General features: G+C 34.6%; 1 protein-coding gene across 1 annotated transcript in view; it reads right to left on the reverse strand.

Moving 5' to 3' along the window:
- CPS1 (carbamoyl-phosphate synthase 1) overlaps nucleotides 1-16,995 on the reverse strand; it is a 140,413-nt gene that overhangs the window by 53,538 nt on the left and 69,880 nt on the right. The window contains exon 21 of the mRNA XM_024763188.1: nucleotides 13,586-13,704. Within this exon, the coding sequence (XP_024618956.1) occupies nucleotides 13,586-13,704 (119 nt within the window). The remainder of the gene's footprint in view (nucleotides 1-13,585; nucleotides 13,705-16,995) is intronic.

A 16,995-nucleotide genomic window follows, 5' to 3' on the forward strand; every position in this document is an offset into this window, starting at 1 on the left:
ATTATACCAAGAGAGAAATGTGCTCAGCTGAATGGAACATATTGCACTAAGAACACAGTGTTAAAATACGTATAATAAATAAATTACCCTTCTGTTATTCGATATGTATTTGAGTACACTAGTATGTTTATCTTTACTCCTTTGAACATGAACACATTAAATCCATATTTCAGAACCGTGTCCTCTAAAATATACTACGTATACAAATTTTCCTTCCCCTACCAGCTTTCCTTGCTTTCAGAGTTCAAGGGCAAACTCTTCAAAGGTTACACGTTCATCACTGCATAACAGATTCTAAACAATTAAACAAAGAAACCCGAATAGCTGTGAGCCTGGCCTTTTCATAATCTTCAGTTTCTCTCTACTTAGCAGCACCAAATGACAGTCTGAAATTTTAGAGGGGGAAAAACGTCTTAAAAATAGAAGATCAGACTTTTACACGCTCTGACATCACCTTTTAACGGTTAGACAGGATGGCTCAGCTTCTACAGCGAGAAGTCTCTCATGTGTTCTCCCCGTTTTATAAACAATACAAGCCTCTCTCTTTCTCCTCGACTTCCGATGTAGATTTTGTTGTTGTTGTTTAAAATTCTACCCTACCCTGTCATCTCTGAAGATTCCGCCACTCACACTTAGTCTTCAATAATAAATGATAAAAGGAAATGGAATAAATTCCCCTTAATGAGGAAATTTTCACCTGGCACACAGGAGCTGGGGAAATCTCTTAACTGACTGGAGGAACGCCTGCAGCTTCGCAATTACCAGGGGAGCCCGCGTACTTCACTCGGTCCTCTCTTCCACTTGACTGGCTTTTATCTGATCCACCAACTCACAAGTAATACTAAACAAATTTCCCTCCAGATTGCACAAACTCTAATGTGAAAATGAGCACTCCACTTGGCCTACAATTATGGGATGGGCTTACAATTTTATTATTATTTTCTTTTAAAACATCCCCCAAAAGGCAGAAGCTAAGAAAAACACTAGGCCTGATGTTCAGTAATGACACCAGCTTTAATAAGGAAAGAGAACTGAGAAAGATGTATGTGCTCTGTTCCAAGGCCCCTCACCAGCCTCTCCCCTGAGTTTTACAGAGCTTCACTGATTATTTTTGGCATTTCACGGGTTCAGGACCATGCCACAATCACAATAATGCAATCAAGTGGAGAAGTTGTCTTCTCATTTTTTCTGTCAAGGAGACGGGTTGTTACCTCTTTCCTTGAGAGAAATGAAAAAGACATTTTTCAAAAGCAGAAGCAGCATTTAGAAAAGCAAAGGATAAAACCCAGGAAATTGGGTAAGTACTACTATTTTCTCTTAATTTTTGAGAGCACCATGCCTTATTTCTGTACAGCAATGAGGTCTTTGGAAGAGTTAAAGAAAACCTTGAACTTTATCTCTCATGTCTGGGACAAACAGTGATCCGATGTTCATGTGAAACCATGACAGTATGAAAAGTATTTATTAGGATCTGGGTCCACTTAGCACTATCACAATAATGCTATAAAATTGCAAGCACTGATTTTCAAGGGATGACACACTTAAAATTATACTTCACCTTAAAGGCTATTACAAACAACAAAATCAAAACTAGAAGAAAACCTTATGAGAAATTGATACAGTAGATATTTTTAAGTAGGCAATTTTTAAATTCCTGAATCCTATGTTCATTTTTAACCAATCTTTAGTGATCCCAATAATCCAGAAATATTGTTATATAACTTTTAATCTGGTAAGCTCATTTATATACATCATTAATATATGATGATTATAACATCATAATTATATTCTATGAATACCAAGTAATGAAAATGGGGAAAATAACCTAATATAGGTTAGGTTAATCATAATTTTTGATCCTTAATAAAACACATTTTGTATCTCAGTGATCTCTAGTTAAGAATGCTGTGACTCTCTTTCTCTGCCCTTGATTGCTAACAATGAAAAACAAACGGAAACCACCTAATCACAGTAATAAGACTTGTCCATTAGTATATAAAAAAGTGTTCTGCTACATTCAAAAGAGCAGGCTTCTACTAAGAAAATAGCTTTCACCTGATCAGATTGAGCTAAAAGGCAAAGTCTATACTATGGAATATTGCTTCTGTTATTTCTGCTTAGAAAATGTATTTATAATTTAAAATACACTCAGTGTATTCTTTTTCAAAAATTAAGAGGATGTATTCAGTAAGCAAAATCTTGGACTTTTCCATGAATATAGGTTTGTTATACATCCAGAATTTAAATCCAGTGGATAAAAAGAAATATTGTATAAGGCCCCAGTAGAAAACTGACATTGAATGAGCATTCTTTGATGTCACAGTAAGTTTATTTGGAAGTCCTATATTTTAAAACTTCTCCATCATCTTTGTTTAAAGCAAGTCACGTTTCCACAGAGTAGTTTTCCAAATACCACATATGTTGTCCAAGCAACAAATATATAACAAATGTGTAACTTTCTTTGACTTTTAGAAACTATTACTTAGAATCTTATTAAAATTATTTACTTAAGTGAAGCCTATCTACTGATAACTACTGCATAGATTTTTTTTTCTTGCTAAATGTAACTTGTGTAGAAATAATTTTTCACCAAATTTTTCTAGTTCTTAAATGAGAAAATGTAAGCCTTTTCTAGAAAGGGGAAAAATAAGAAGCCATTTCTAGAAAAATTGTAGAATTAAATGTAGAAAAATGTAGATGTAGAAAATTCTAGAATTAAATTCCTGGTGACATGTCACACTAGATCTATGATAATTTGAGGATTACTATGTACATGGAAGTCAAAAATCTTTATCACTGAGGGTTTTTCAGAAGAAGACATATAATACCCAGATAGCAAAAATTCTCATCTGTTTCATACTAAAAACTATATACTCAAGAACCGAGTGAGTAGCTCCCTCTTCAAGTTACCTAGAGCTAAGTATGGTCAATTAAACCAGAACATCTGCTAAAGATAGGTGGTAGGTAGGGTATGAGGCAGTCTGGGCAATATCAACATAACCATGTGATGGCCATTATGTTATCATTACTATATTTACATAGGCAAATAGTGCCTAACTGCCTACTTCAACCTTAGATAGGCCAATATCACTGACTGAATCTAAAGTCAGGGAGGCAAGGCCACTGCCTCACTCCTCGAGATACGCATCACCCACTTTAGCTCCCAGGGCACTAGCGGAGGTTATGCGCCCATAAAGGCATCTCAGGTATGAATGAGAAGGTGAAAAATCCTGAGGGCCAGTGAGTCGTTATCTAGCATCTGTAATTATAGCTCAGGCAGACTATTTTGTCTACATTTAATTTCCGTTGTACACATCAGGAGCTTTTAACTCACACCCGCATTAACATGGAAGTAAGGCATTTACATTTTATTTAAAGAAAAAAAATATGTACATGTATGTATGTGTGCATATATACACACACATATATATACTCTCATAAATACAGAAAAATTTAAAAAGAAAATTCTTACGCTAGCTCTCCATTCTCTTGAAAATTCTGTTTACATCTCTTAAAGGTGACTCACCAAGGCTTTCTGCTTTCCAGGCCCCCGCGTTTTCCTCACAAGGGTTTAGAGAAGGGCACATCTCTTACAAGGCTTCTGCTCTAAGTGGGGTCAACAATTCAGGCAGGGAAACACGCAGCTCACAACTTGACAGCTAAGGAGGAGCTGATCTCCAGCTGTCTGATTTAAAAGTCATATCTCTACAAAGAAGCTTTTGAAAAGGGTTAGCGACTAGAACTGAAGGCAGAAGTCCTGGGCTAGATTTCTTGCTTTCCTCTGACTGGTGTGACATAAAATATGACACACACCTCTGTGTGACTCAGTTTCACCACCTACAAAGATAGAATAGTGATTATTTTCCACCTGTATTATAACAGAAATTCACCTTAAGGTCACCAGAGAAATACAAATCTCTGTATCATAAGTGTTATGATTATATATTTTTCACCTTAATCTTTTTTGCTGGTTAATTAAATCAGAGCCTGCACTACCATTGTACATATTTATGAATATTTCTCATAAAAAGTTTTCTAGAAATTTGCAATTTTGATAACTTAGATAACTTTTAAAATCAAAACTAGGTAGGGACTTCCCTGGTGGTCCAGCGGTTAAGACTGAACTTCCACTGCAGGGGGCGTGGGTTTGATCCCTGGTCGGGGAACCATGGCACAGACAAAAAACAAACAAACTGTAAATTTTGGCTTGTTCTCAACAGGCAATAGAGTTTACAATGTCCATGTAAGTATTTATGGTGCTCCCAGTATATATAATTTCTATTTGACTGTAAAAAACAATTAGATATATCCCCTTTTATTAGAAAATAGTCATTCAGAGACTTCCTAGCTAATTAGTAAATATGTAGTCACTTGAATAATGAAAACCTAGAGATGCTGATTTCCAGTGTCTTCCAACACAGAGTTTATATTCTGTTTATTTTATTTTTTGGCCACACTGTGCAGCATGTGAGACCTTATTTCCCCGACTAGGGATCGAACCCATGCCCCCTGCATTGGAAACACAGAGTCTTAACAAATAGAAAGTCCCCAGAGTTTATATTTTGGACTACACATTTTCCGATTAATAATTTTGTGGGTCCCTTGAGCAACCAGGAATTGTAATATATTTTCCTCCACTCCAATCTCCCTTCTTTGGCATGACTGAAAAATTCTGATTTTTACTTTCTACCAAAAATATTTTTTATTAATTTAATGGGAATATTATCATACAAATATTATTGAGATTTTACTCTATGCAAGGTCAATCTCCAAGAAAATATATAGTATATAAAGAATTGAAAATCATTCTTATCTGTTTCAGAACTGACACTATTTTTTAGAATGGTGAAGTCCATTCTTCATTCACACAAATCAGCAGAAGCTTTTAAGAAAATCTTATAATAAAAGTATATTAAGACATGGTATTTGAAATTTGCCCTAATGGAATTTACAGATTAATTGGAGCATCCTCCTAGTATGTAGTAATTACAGAACAATGAGCGAAATTGTGTGGCTCCAACTATAACGTACATTGAGCAAATAGGTAGAGAGTATTCACTTTAATTTCTGTTCACAACCTTTATTTCCTTATAGGAAGATTCTCATTTTTATGAAATACAGCATAAATACAACAAAATAATAGCAAACACGATTTGTCACTTCCTGAGTACAATTCATCCATTTACCTACTTCTTTCTCATTGCACATTTGGTCCTTTTAGTCTAGCTCCTACTCTTTCCTCCCCATCAACAAATTTGGTGGACTTGCTCAATTCTCTCCCTCTCTGCTCTCCCTAAACCACGACATATTGCTGACAGTGTCTTCCTATTTATTTATTTATAATTCTCTCTTCCCTTGGTTCCCATGGCATAGAGATATATTGAAGGAAAGATGCTATCCTTGGATTCCAAAAGTCCTGAACTCAGATCGTGGCTTCCCTGTGCACTTCCTCTGAAACCTTGAAAAATTTATTTAAATGTTCTGAGTCACTGTCTTGTTTATAAAATATGGGGTAGGGTTGCCTACCTTCTAAGAACTCTTAAACTGTGATTTATATGAGATAACTTAGTACACAAAGATCTTAGAGCTTCTTGGTCCATTAAAAGCATCCTGTCTAAGATAGATCAGTGGAACAGGATAGAAAGCCCAGAGATAAACCCACGCACATATAGACACCTTATCTTTGATAAAGGAGGCAGGGATGTACAGTGGAGAAAGGACAGCCTCTTCAATAAATGGTGCTGGGAAAACTGGACAGGTACATGTAAAAGTATGAGATTAGATCACTCCCTGACACCATACACAAAAATAAGCTCAAAATGGATTAAAGACCTAAATGTAAGGCCAGAACAATACGATTTGGTCTAATAACAGCTCCTAATAAAGAGAAATGTCATCAAGTAAATAAGCTATCATGCTGAGATCACAGATGTTGACATACGGATAATCTATTAAATCCTGGCTATTAATAGATACATAAATACATACAAATTATGAGTATATGTTATTTTAAACCAACTTAAGATTTTTGGAACTATCGAACATATAAGAATCAATAAGCAGAAAATATATAATATTTATTTTATTAATGATGTGAACATCACTCTGGAAACATTTTAGGTGAAACATGCATCTTGCCCATGCCAGACTCAAGTTCTCTCTCACTCTTTCAAAATGCAAAATTATTTGTCAAAACTATGAAAGCAATGTTTAAATAATTAATTCAATGAGGGTTCTCAGAACATTAAATATTTGATGTAAAATTTTATTCACAACATACCTGATATAATAAATTATTAGTTAGAAAAATTCATAGAGGCTTGTCAAATCTGTGACATCGCCTAAAATATCACATGGAACATAAAAACAAATTAAAAATAAAATATATTTTTGGCATTAGTTCACGGGCATGGAAATTCCCACAGTAATGTTCCTCTTTTCCAGAAGAAAAACTAACCTTTTTATGTAAGGTCCAATATTTAGTATTCGTGAAGAAGTTTATTAGATAAATGGTTTAGGGTATGAAGACAAACCATAGGATACTAATATGTAGTAACTAATAAAATTGTTTTCCTTTAGAGTCATTTACTTTATACATAATATATATTCAGCTTAGAAGCATGGCTAACTAGTAAAATAAGAGAATATATATTTTTTAAACCAGGGTGAAACTGAGACTTAGAAATATAGTGTGAGTTGATAGTGAAGTCAGAGGACATAACCTATTTTCTGCAAATCAGATCAATGGGTTCCACTAAAGTGTCCAACCATCTCTATTCTCATTCTACATTCAAAATAATAAACACCCAAACACTTAGTGTGTGTATATATATATATATATACACACACATATATATACATTAGTGTGTGTGTATGTATGTATGTATGTGTGTATATATAAATGGTATCATAAGCATATATCATAGTAAAGGATCATAAAAATTATAACATGTGATTATACATTATATATAGTGAAATGTATATTTTTCTCTAAATTGCTTCTATATTAAATACCCTTTAAGGCTAAATGATTACTGTTAATTTTTTCTACCAAAAAGTATAAATTATCATTACAAAGTAAAGTACTGATCCTTCTCTGTCTTAAGCTTAAGTTTTGGGTTTTTTTAAATTTTTATTGGCGTATAGCTGCTTTACAATGTTGTGTTAGTTTCTGCTGTACAGCAAAGTGAATCAGCTATACATATCATATAGCCACCCTTTTTTGGTTTCCTTCCAGTTAGGTCACCACAGATTATTGAGTAGAGTTCCCTGTGCTAAACAATAGGTTCTCATTAGTTATCTGTTGTATACATAGTAGTTATGCCTAAGTTTTAATGACTTTTAGGTGACACTTTTCCCTAGAAAACTTCAATCAAATACAAGCACAAACGTTCTTGTCTGGTTTTGCCATGTCTCCTGAACAAGTTAAATAAAAAGTCAATAGAAACTAATGTGTGTAGGAGAGGACATTCAAAGAGAGTGTTCCAGCTAAGGTGACACCTGCATTATTACATCTGCCAGAAGTTTGTGGCTGCAGGGAAATGGCCAACTTTACTGAGCTCAATTTAGCACTTGAATGCCCAAGTGGAACTCACCAGGCTTGCCCCAGATTGTTTTCCTAAGCTATAGGCACACCTATGACTTTTTAGCACTCACCAATGGATGTAGTTTATCACATTGAACATAGTGGTGTTCAGATGAAAATTAGGCCCTTCAAAAGCACACTTTCCTCTTTTTTTACTACATTGTAGCAATAAGTGGCAGTGAAGGGGGAAGAGAATATTAATATTATCAGAATTAAAAGTTAAAAAAAACAACATATGAGCCTACAGAATAGTGGACAAAAGCAATTTCTGAATAACTTGCATATTAATCCATAGTAAATTAAATTTATATCAATCATTAATAGAGAAATAAATCCAAAACTTAGCCACATATATGGTGCCCCCAAACTTAGCCACATATATGGTGTAAACTGTATCACAGTGGTCATATCCCCTACTTTTGAACATCTAAAATGGATGAAAACAGAGTCCTTTTAAACAGTCGAGCATTATGCTGCTAACATAAATAGCAGCATTGTGCAAAAAAAAAAAAAAAAAAACACCAGAGAGCAAAATGGACCATACTGGGAAAATTGCCCAAACTGAATGAAATGCAAAAGAACAAGCAGTCATCATAACGGGTGGAAACTTTCCATTTGGTGATTTAACGTGGTACAGCACAAGCAGTGGATGGCACCTTCTTTAAGCTAATCACTGAAAGAAGGATTCAAAACTTAATTCAACTTAGTTCCAGTCAGTAAAAGAGCAAAATTATATGACTTAGGCAGGTATAATAAAGTTCTTCAGCTACACATGTCAGTCAGAAATAGCAAAAGAAACTAAAAATTAAAATAAAGAAAAAAATGTAAAAAAGAGTTATAGGCAGAAGATAGGCAGGTGCTCAAAGCTGGTAATTAGCATATTCACATTTTTTCTTGCATATTCAGGTTGGTATTTTTTTTTAAGTATCATGACTGTCTTTCAATCTAAAATTGTTAATCCAACTTGATATTATAAATAAAAAGGTTTGGGGTGTAGTGTCTTTAAATAGTTCTTGCCCACAAAGAAGATTTACTACAGTTGACTAACTTCCTTACTTATAGTGAAAGGGGTTCAACTGTGATATTTTTGTACCTGTGCTTATCTATTTATTACTAATATTGTTGAAACCTTTATCAAATGTGCTAGTTCTGTGATGATGGGACTATCATCGCTTTATTAAATACTGTCACTATGCTGGAAGTGTCTACTACATGTAGTCTGATTTCCTCCAGATGTTATATAATTCACCTTTCCACCTTTCCACATCCCTAAACATATACATATATATATATATATATGTGTGTGTGTATGTGTGTGTGTGTGTGCATGTGTATAGGGTTTAAATATAAAACATCCTAGGCTCTGGAGTCCTGCTCAGGTTTGATCTCAATTCTGTCATTTATTAGCATGTGATATCAAGGACGTTGCTAAATATCTCAGAACCTCAGTTTACTACCTATAAAATTGGGATAATTACTGACTTTCTTAGGTTGTGGTAAGGATTAAATGAAATAATGCAATTAGAACAGTGCCTGATATGTAGTCAATAAATTCGTTGATCATTATCTTACACCCGGAAGGCGTTTGACGGAATCAAAATTCAAGTTTCTGTATTAACACATAGAGCTCTAAATCCATTCTTTTTTTACTTTAGAGAACCAGCTATATCAAGAGAACCTAGCTGATAAAGATATTTGACATATTTATCTGTTTGACATATACTACCTGTGCTTCTGTCCTCCAATCCAGTTTTATTTGCGTGACTAGAATTGAATCTGTCTATGGACTAATGGAGGAAAGGATTACAGGTAAGACTTCTGTAATTTTTAATAGATCAAAATAAATGCATTTTTCTTCTAGTGAAAATGTATATGGGAGGAGCATTTTGTGTAAAACAGTCAATGTTGGTAAGATGAGTGAGTATGGGGAAAAGAGATACACTAAAGTCTGGATGGCTTGGTAGTGAAGGCCAATGAAGAGAGCTTTTGAAAATGTTGCAATTACACTGAAAATTCTGACAAGCTCAATTTTCCTAAACTACTTGCAAAGTGATCTGGTAATGTGAGGTTAATAGATCAAACATATGAATCCCAATGCATATGCATAACAGGCATTGGAATCCTCCATGATACAACTCACATCACATTGAGTAAAGAGAAACTTTTCAAAACCTAAAGAAATCCAAAGTGAAATATGTTATCACTCTAGATCGATTCATTCCACTACACTAGCTTATAAATTTGGGGAACTGCCTAGGACAGTCAACTTTCCTAGCATGCCCTCGAGAAGCAATAAACAGTTTAAGAAGAAAAAGAGAAAGTCAGTGAACTGAAGTATAGAAGAGAAATTCTTTGCTGAAGCTGTCTGAATAATGATTAACACCTAAGTTGGTAAGAATGGCTATTGCTCTGGAAGTTTCCAGAGGGTTGCCATTGCTATGATCATGTATTGAAGATAATAAACTGAGTTCTGATGGAAGCAAGCACTCAGAGCTGGGATGCTGAGGGATACTGAGTTGATTATTCTAACACCTGTCTAACTTGGCCCATCACCCTGAAGAAGACTGGGATTTCATACTTCATCCTCAACATGAAACATGTTTATCTCCACCCTTCAAGGAAGTAAGAAAACTGTAATTTCTACTTTCTCATAGACATGTAAAACTCATCCGTTATTTCCATAATGCTAACCTTGTTACAATCATTGATTTTTTTCTCTACTCCAGTCTGGACATTCACATATATACCTAATATGTGGGTATATTCTATTTGGAAGTCAAATTCTGGACTTCATTTCAGGTGACTGTATATAGATACAAGTAATAGACTGCCATCAATCTAAGTGCTATTCTCATCTTCTGCTAGTGAATGTATTTATTGCATTTCAGAAGAATTTTAGCATGATTAACAACTGTAAATGGGAATTTTTGTTCATTATTATAATGGAGTGCTATTGATCTTTTGATAAGAATGGCATTTGTATCACTAGCTATCATTGCTTCCTTATTTAAAAAAAAATAGGTCTGGTATTAAAATAAGTGACAATGCATCATAAGGAAAATTAAGAAATGATACCTTGCAAAATATATATGCAAATGCAAATCGTGACTCTGAAAATGAGTCTTAAAATGCATATATCAGTATAACAAGTAGCATTTTCATTTTCAGGGGGAATAAGAGAAAACTTTCTTGGACACTCATCATGCTCCAAGGGTCCTTTGCATTTATGTCATTTAAGCTCCACAACAAAACTATAAAGGAGACATTAGCAGGAAGCACGTGAGGTTGGAGAAGCGAGGGAGGTGATGTGCCCATGATGCTGCAGTTGGTAACACTGTGCACCCACATATCTGACTCGCTCCACAGCCTGTGCTCCTTCCAGCGCACAGGAAGGAACGAGGTGAAACTTAACCCACATCTAGCATTCTACACTTTATCCTCTCTTTAAGTTTCTCCTTTCTCCTAATTAAGATCCCCACTGCCCATTTTCCCAGGGACTTATAAGAAAATTGCAAAGGGACCTGGGCACATTGGTACCAGAGACATGCTAAGGCAAGAGAATTTGGGGATTGGCCCAAATCAGACCAAATAAATAGCTACTTCCTGGGTCTACATCTAAAGTCAGCCTTTCGAACATGGGAGCAGTTGAAATTTTGAAACAAATCACAGATAAAAAAGAACCAGCTGACCTTAACCTTCCTCCAATATATAACTCGGCCATATAATGCCAACTGTTATTAGATAGCTATTACTGTTGGAGCAGTATCTGCCTTGACGACCAAGCCTCTCTGGATATTTAGAGGCTGAAAAAAAGCAGAAGATGTCATAATCCAGGCTAATCATGAAGATAATCAAAACAGGGCAAAAACAAACAAACAAACAAAAAAATGTAAGTCCTGCACTCACCCACCATCAGTTGCAATATCCTTTCAACTTCAGATCCCAATGTGCCACAGAATGACTGAGACAGGGAGCTTCAGTAGCCATCTGTTCTTATTCTATTTATCCAACACCTCTAAATAACAGTCATTATTGAATTGCTATGTGTGCATCTAAGATACTCAAAAAAAAAAAGGACGTAAAGTGTCCATCAGATAATAATAAGTTCAGAGTTTACGCTTACTAACACCATAAATCCTCTGTTGAGGTCTTGAAGCAAGAGACAATTGTTAAGTATTATGTTTTAGAATCTTTTAAATTATTAAGTTGTATAAAAAAAATTTTTATTGTAGATGATTATGAACAATAGAAAAATCTCTATTTACAATTATACTTATGCCAGAAAATGGAGACTTTATTTTAAAATGTCAATTTAACAGCAAAAAATGCAATAAAATGTTGAAGTCAGAAGGATGTTGTAAGCGATCTATGACTGTGAGTCGTTCTAATAATCCTCCAAACAGCTTTTTCACTATCAATATACACTTATTTCTGCTTAGTTAGAATTTCAACCTGCCTTCTGTTTGTAACAAAAACTATTCAATTAAAACATTGAATTTGTCCAAAAATCAGAATGTATATCAAGTGGAAATTTAAATCACAATAACATCTGCTGTTTTTCACCCCAGGACTCTTCCACTGCTACAGTTGGCATACTGTAAGTTTCTAGCACCCTCATGTGGTTTAATTGGAATGTTTTCACAGGCGTTTGAAATCAGTTGTCTGAAACTGAAAACAGTGGAACAGACTATAATTCAACATAGAAGTTCTGCTGGCATCATAAACCAAGAAAGGAAACCTCAAGTCAGCAAAATTCTAAGATGAATGTATAGGCTCAATTCTTAGCTTCTATCTACTGTTCATTTTATATGATCACTACAAAGGATGACTTACAAGCAACTACAGCTAGTTTCATTTTTGGCAGATTGGAGTCCCCCATTTTCAAAACCAAGCATTTGTTGTGGGTGATTGTTGAACAGATGAAAAAGAACCTCCTTCTGCTCAAAAAGAAAAGCAAGTGCCCAGTTTGTGTACATTTTGATTAAGTAAACCCAGTAACCCAATTATATGTTGCAGTTTCTAAACAGTCGAGAAATCCAATCATTGAGAGCTTCCACTGTTTTCAACATTTTAAGCAATTAATTTTTCTACATTTACTAAAATCATTTGAGAATAATTTCTGCAAACAAAGTTTTTCCCTCTCTAAACATGTGCCTAGGCTTGTAGGTGAGATTTCTTTCCAGTAGTAGTGTATTTCAAAGCCCTCTTAAAGAGGAGAAGCTAAAGAGAAATACACTGTCTTTCTTAAACTGGTAATACATGTTCCTGTTATCACAGATCCAAGTTTAAAACCTATCTGTAACTTCATATGCCTGAGCTGCCTCAAAAAACGATCTTCTCAGAAAATAGAAAAAAGTAGATTTTAAAACACTGACATTATAGGAATGTTCTGAACATGAAATAAAATTTTTAAAATAATTGGCCATAAAGGAGATAAAAATGCAAATTAGTGAGAGGTAAAGGGTCTATTAACAAAAATTTGAGTGTGGCTTATTTGTATACTGAACTGGATGTCCCAATGTTAAAAATATCAGTAGAATGCAAGAGGAATATGTTTGCTCGTCAATACACAGCAATACGTAGGTTGATATTAAAAGAGAAGAATAGACTTCAGAACTTGGAAAATGTATAGAAAACAGAAATAGTATTCATTTCATTATTGATTAATAAAATTTAAATCTAGGTAATGTCTGGTAATTAAATAGCACATCAATCCATAAATGTACACCAATTTTTGTAAATTCAGAAGACCTAATAAAAACATCACTATGTTTCATGTCAAGGGTAGGGCAGGGGTAGAAGACAATTAAAATTATTAATAGATGCCTTTAAAAAGGTAAACGTCTAAAAACTGCCATTTATTCTGGTTATGGCTATTGCTTTGCAGCATTGGCACTATTTACTTCATTGAAGCAGAATTTTGGCCAAATGTGTAAGGGTAAGAGGAAGACAAAACTGCACAGAAGATACCTGGAGTGAATCAGAGCACAAGTGCCTTACCTGTTGAGCCCTTTTAGTGTCTTTTCCATGCTTAAAATGTCACGCATCTTATACAAAAACCACTTGTCAATGGATGTGAGCTTCATAATCTCATCCAGGGACACATTGTCTTCCAAGGCCTGCCAAAAGGAGAAGAGATGCTTTCTTTGGCAAACATCTTATAAAGGTCTTATTTGGTTGAAAACAGCAGCCGTTCCTCTCCATGTTAAGAGAGCCCGAGGCTATAGACTGAGAATGAAACTGATATCACATCATTGACGTTCCTCCCAATAAACTTACAGATACTGCCAACTATATCCACAAATGGCATGCACAGGAGGTACTCTGAGTTAATCAGAGTAGTGTGTGCTCAGAAAAATCCCTGTAACAGGCTCTGCTTCCCTGCTTTTTATATGACTGTGTTACCAATTATATTCTAAATCTGGTATATCTTTTTGGCATTAAAGAGAATCTCTTGAAAGTATAGTTATGCCAAATTGGTAAGAACATGTAGAATCAATATAATGATCGCTTAACTTGTATTTTGGATAATTACCCTTTAGCATATTTAGCATATTTTTATCACTTCATTCCATATTCACACAAACCAGTCATTGAGAATTTATGGATCACATTTGGCTTGGTGTTATTTCTCTCAAATATTACCTCACAGAAGACTTCAAACAAAAAATTATTTTGAATCAGTTACTGTGACTTTTGTGCTAAGACAGGCATTTTACAAAATCCTAATATATTCCAAAACAATGTAGTAATAACTTCTGTTCTGATAGGCAGCTCAGCTTTTTCCTCAAGCTTAGTTTAGCAATTTCTCAAAAGTAAAATTACAGCTATGGGTCATTAAGCTGAGTACAAAAGGCAGCTGAAAGAAGAGATAAAGTCTCAAAACCAAAACCTTCTTATTCAAAAGATGCTTACTCTTATTCTTTTTTATGTTTAGATAATATTTATACTCAATGAAAAATGATAATCAAATATTTCAAAACAACATATTTTATTATGGCACTCTATATTTTTAAATCCCATTAGGAAATATATGTAACTAATAACTGCTGTTATATTTCAACCAAGGGAGCTTAATTTTCCTAAAACTTTTACTTATTTCTGGTATCAGAGAGACCATGATCATACATGTTGAGAAACAATATAGCTCATAATTCTATTGACTAGAATAAAATGACATCTAATGTGAATACTGAAAGACATATTCGTTTCGTAAGTCTATTTATGTTTTTTTGTTTAATTCTCCCTATAACTATAGCCAGGTTCCCAAGGACTTAATATTATGCCTTATTTGCCAAGGGATTAAAGGGACAACTGGCTCTTTGACCATCAACACTGTGAGGGGAATAGAACCTTAAGGTCGTAGTGACACTTCTGATAGACCAAAGGACATTGTCACACAATCGCACACAGTAATTACCCTGTGACTGATGAAGGACCTAGAATCTGCAGTCATTTTACTGTGAGGAAGGACAACTAGAATCACATCCACAGTTCTGAACAGAAAGCAAGATCCTGCCAGGCTTTCAAGAGCTGCAGCTTTGCCATGTCACACAGCCGTAATGAAGTTTGTAATGACCCCAAACAAGTTGGAGGTTACTCTAACGTTCCCCAAATCAAAAATAATGCCCTGTATTCTCCCCAAATCAAAAGAGGTGATGAACCAGTCATCCTGAAATAAGACCGCTGCAAAAATCAGACCTCAGAGCAAGTTGCCCTTTCTAAGAATTATGAAAGCAAGCAAAGATTTACTCACTCCCTTCATTCTTTTTCCCCTTCAGCCCACCACACTCCTTACACTCTTTGTCAAAATCACCAAGTTCCTGGTTGCTGTGGAAATGAACAGTAATGATGACCTCTAACAAACAGAAATCAGTGCCTTCTCCCAGCACGCTGGCAGGCAATAATTTATACCTCAGACCCTGCACTTCTTGCTCATACTCTGTGCAAGAAAGAATCTCCACACATTTTCCCTGAATTCTCATCCTTTATAAGTCTGTTAGAAAAGAATGAGAGATATGCTTGAGTTTTACAGCCTCACTGGGAACTTGGAAATACTTCCCTTGTTCATCCACCTCAAAATGGCAGAAGTATGATTACTAGACTCAAGGAAAAAATCTATTTACCGTCCTTTGTCTGGAAAAAAAAATTATATGTATACATACATACACACACATACACATATATACACATGTATGAATGTTGTAGGTTGCTTTTTAAACAAAAGACTGAAATAGGAACAATAAAGAAGGTGAAACGGCTTTCTAGAATGACCTCCCATTACTAATATCACTCCCACCACCATGGAAAAATGTTAATTCTCTATTCCCTTGAAAGTCAACTTTGAGAAATGTCCATCAAAAAATACTAGTATCTCTCAGACTACTTCAGAATTTCAATGGAAATGAAATATTCTGCATTTAGAAACCATAAAGGTGAGGAGAATATACATTAAATGCAATGAAGGAAACATTCCCTCCCCTCCTTCTATATATGAGCATAAAAGTTGCAGAGTTCAAAATCACTAACAGCATTTTTCTGTCGCTACAAAGACCAGCATTTTTCTGTTGCTACAAAGACAAGTTACAAAGACAGATTCTCTTTTTAAAGACAAAATTCATATTTTCATCAACTCATTCCACATGTACATACACACACATAAAATGGTCAGAGGACTTTGTAGCTCCAGTGTGGTTTGGTACTGTTGGAGGATTAATACCTAACCTTCCTTAAATGTCAAAAAGCAATTCAAGGATTTCTGACCAGACAGATCCCAGCTGCCCAAATCACCTTTTATAAAATCAGATGAACTAAAACTTCAAAACTCTAAGCATAGTAAACATGAAAGGAGATTAATATGGCATTTAATTTGCATTAAAGGGAACTAGTGGGTGGAAGTGAGAAATGTGGGGCTTTTTTGTTCTATAAGTAAGACCAATAAAATAATTACATAGAAAAGCCTATAATCATGGAAGTTCTTTAGAGTTTGTTGTTTAAACACAGAAGAAGAATCAAATAAAGATTATTCTAGAGTCTAAGGTAGGACATACTAAGTGATACCATTTTACGCAACTTCCTTTCTAAAATATAATTTTACACATTTTCAATTAGCAAGTAATGAGAGTGATGGGAAATCATAAGTCAATATTATCAAACATTTAAGAGTATTGATAATATATGTACTAAAAGGGAAGAACATTTTATCTATGTGATCATCCTTTAAAACTGCAGTGCTCCCTTTAAGTCCAGGCTTAAGGTGAAAATAAAAAAGGGTAATTTTTCATTAGCTATAGAATAATCTGATGAAGTCCATAGAAACCTCCAGTTTAATACTGTTAAAGAGAATTAAAGATTTTCCAAAAATTCCTGAATTCAAGACCACTTTGTGATTCAGTTTTACATTCAAGTCC

This window comes from Neophocaena asiaeorientalis, unplaced genomic scaffold, assembly GCF_003031525.2.
Source record: "Neophocaena asiaeorientalis asiaeorientalis breed wild unplaced genomic scaffold, Neophocaena_asiaeorientalis_V1.1 scaffold86, whole genome shotgun sequence".
In the NCBI taxonomy this organism is placed as follows: Eukaryota; Metazoa; Chordata; class Mammalia; order Artiodactyla; family Phocoenidae; genus Neophocaena; species Neophocaena asiaeorientalis.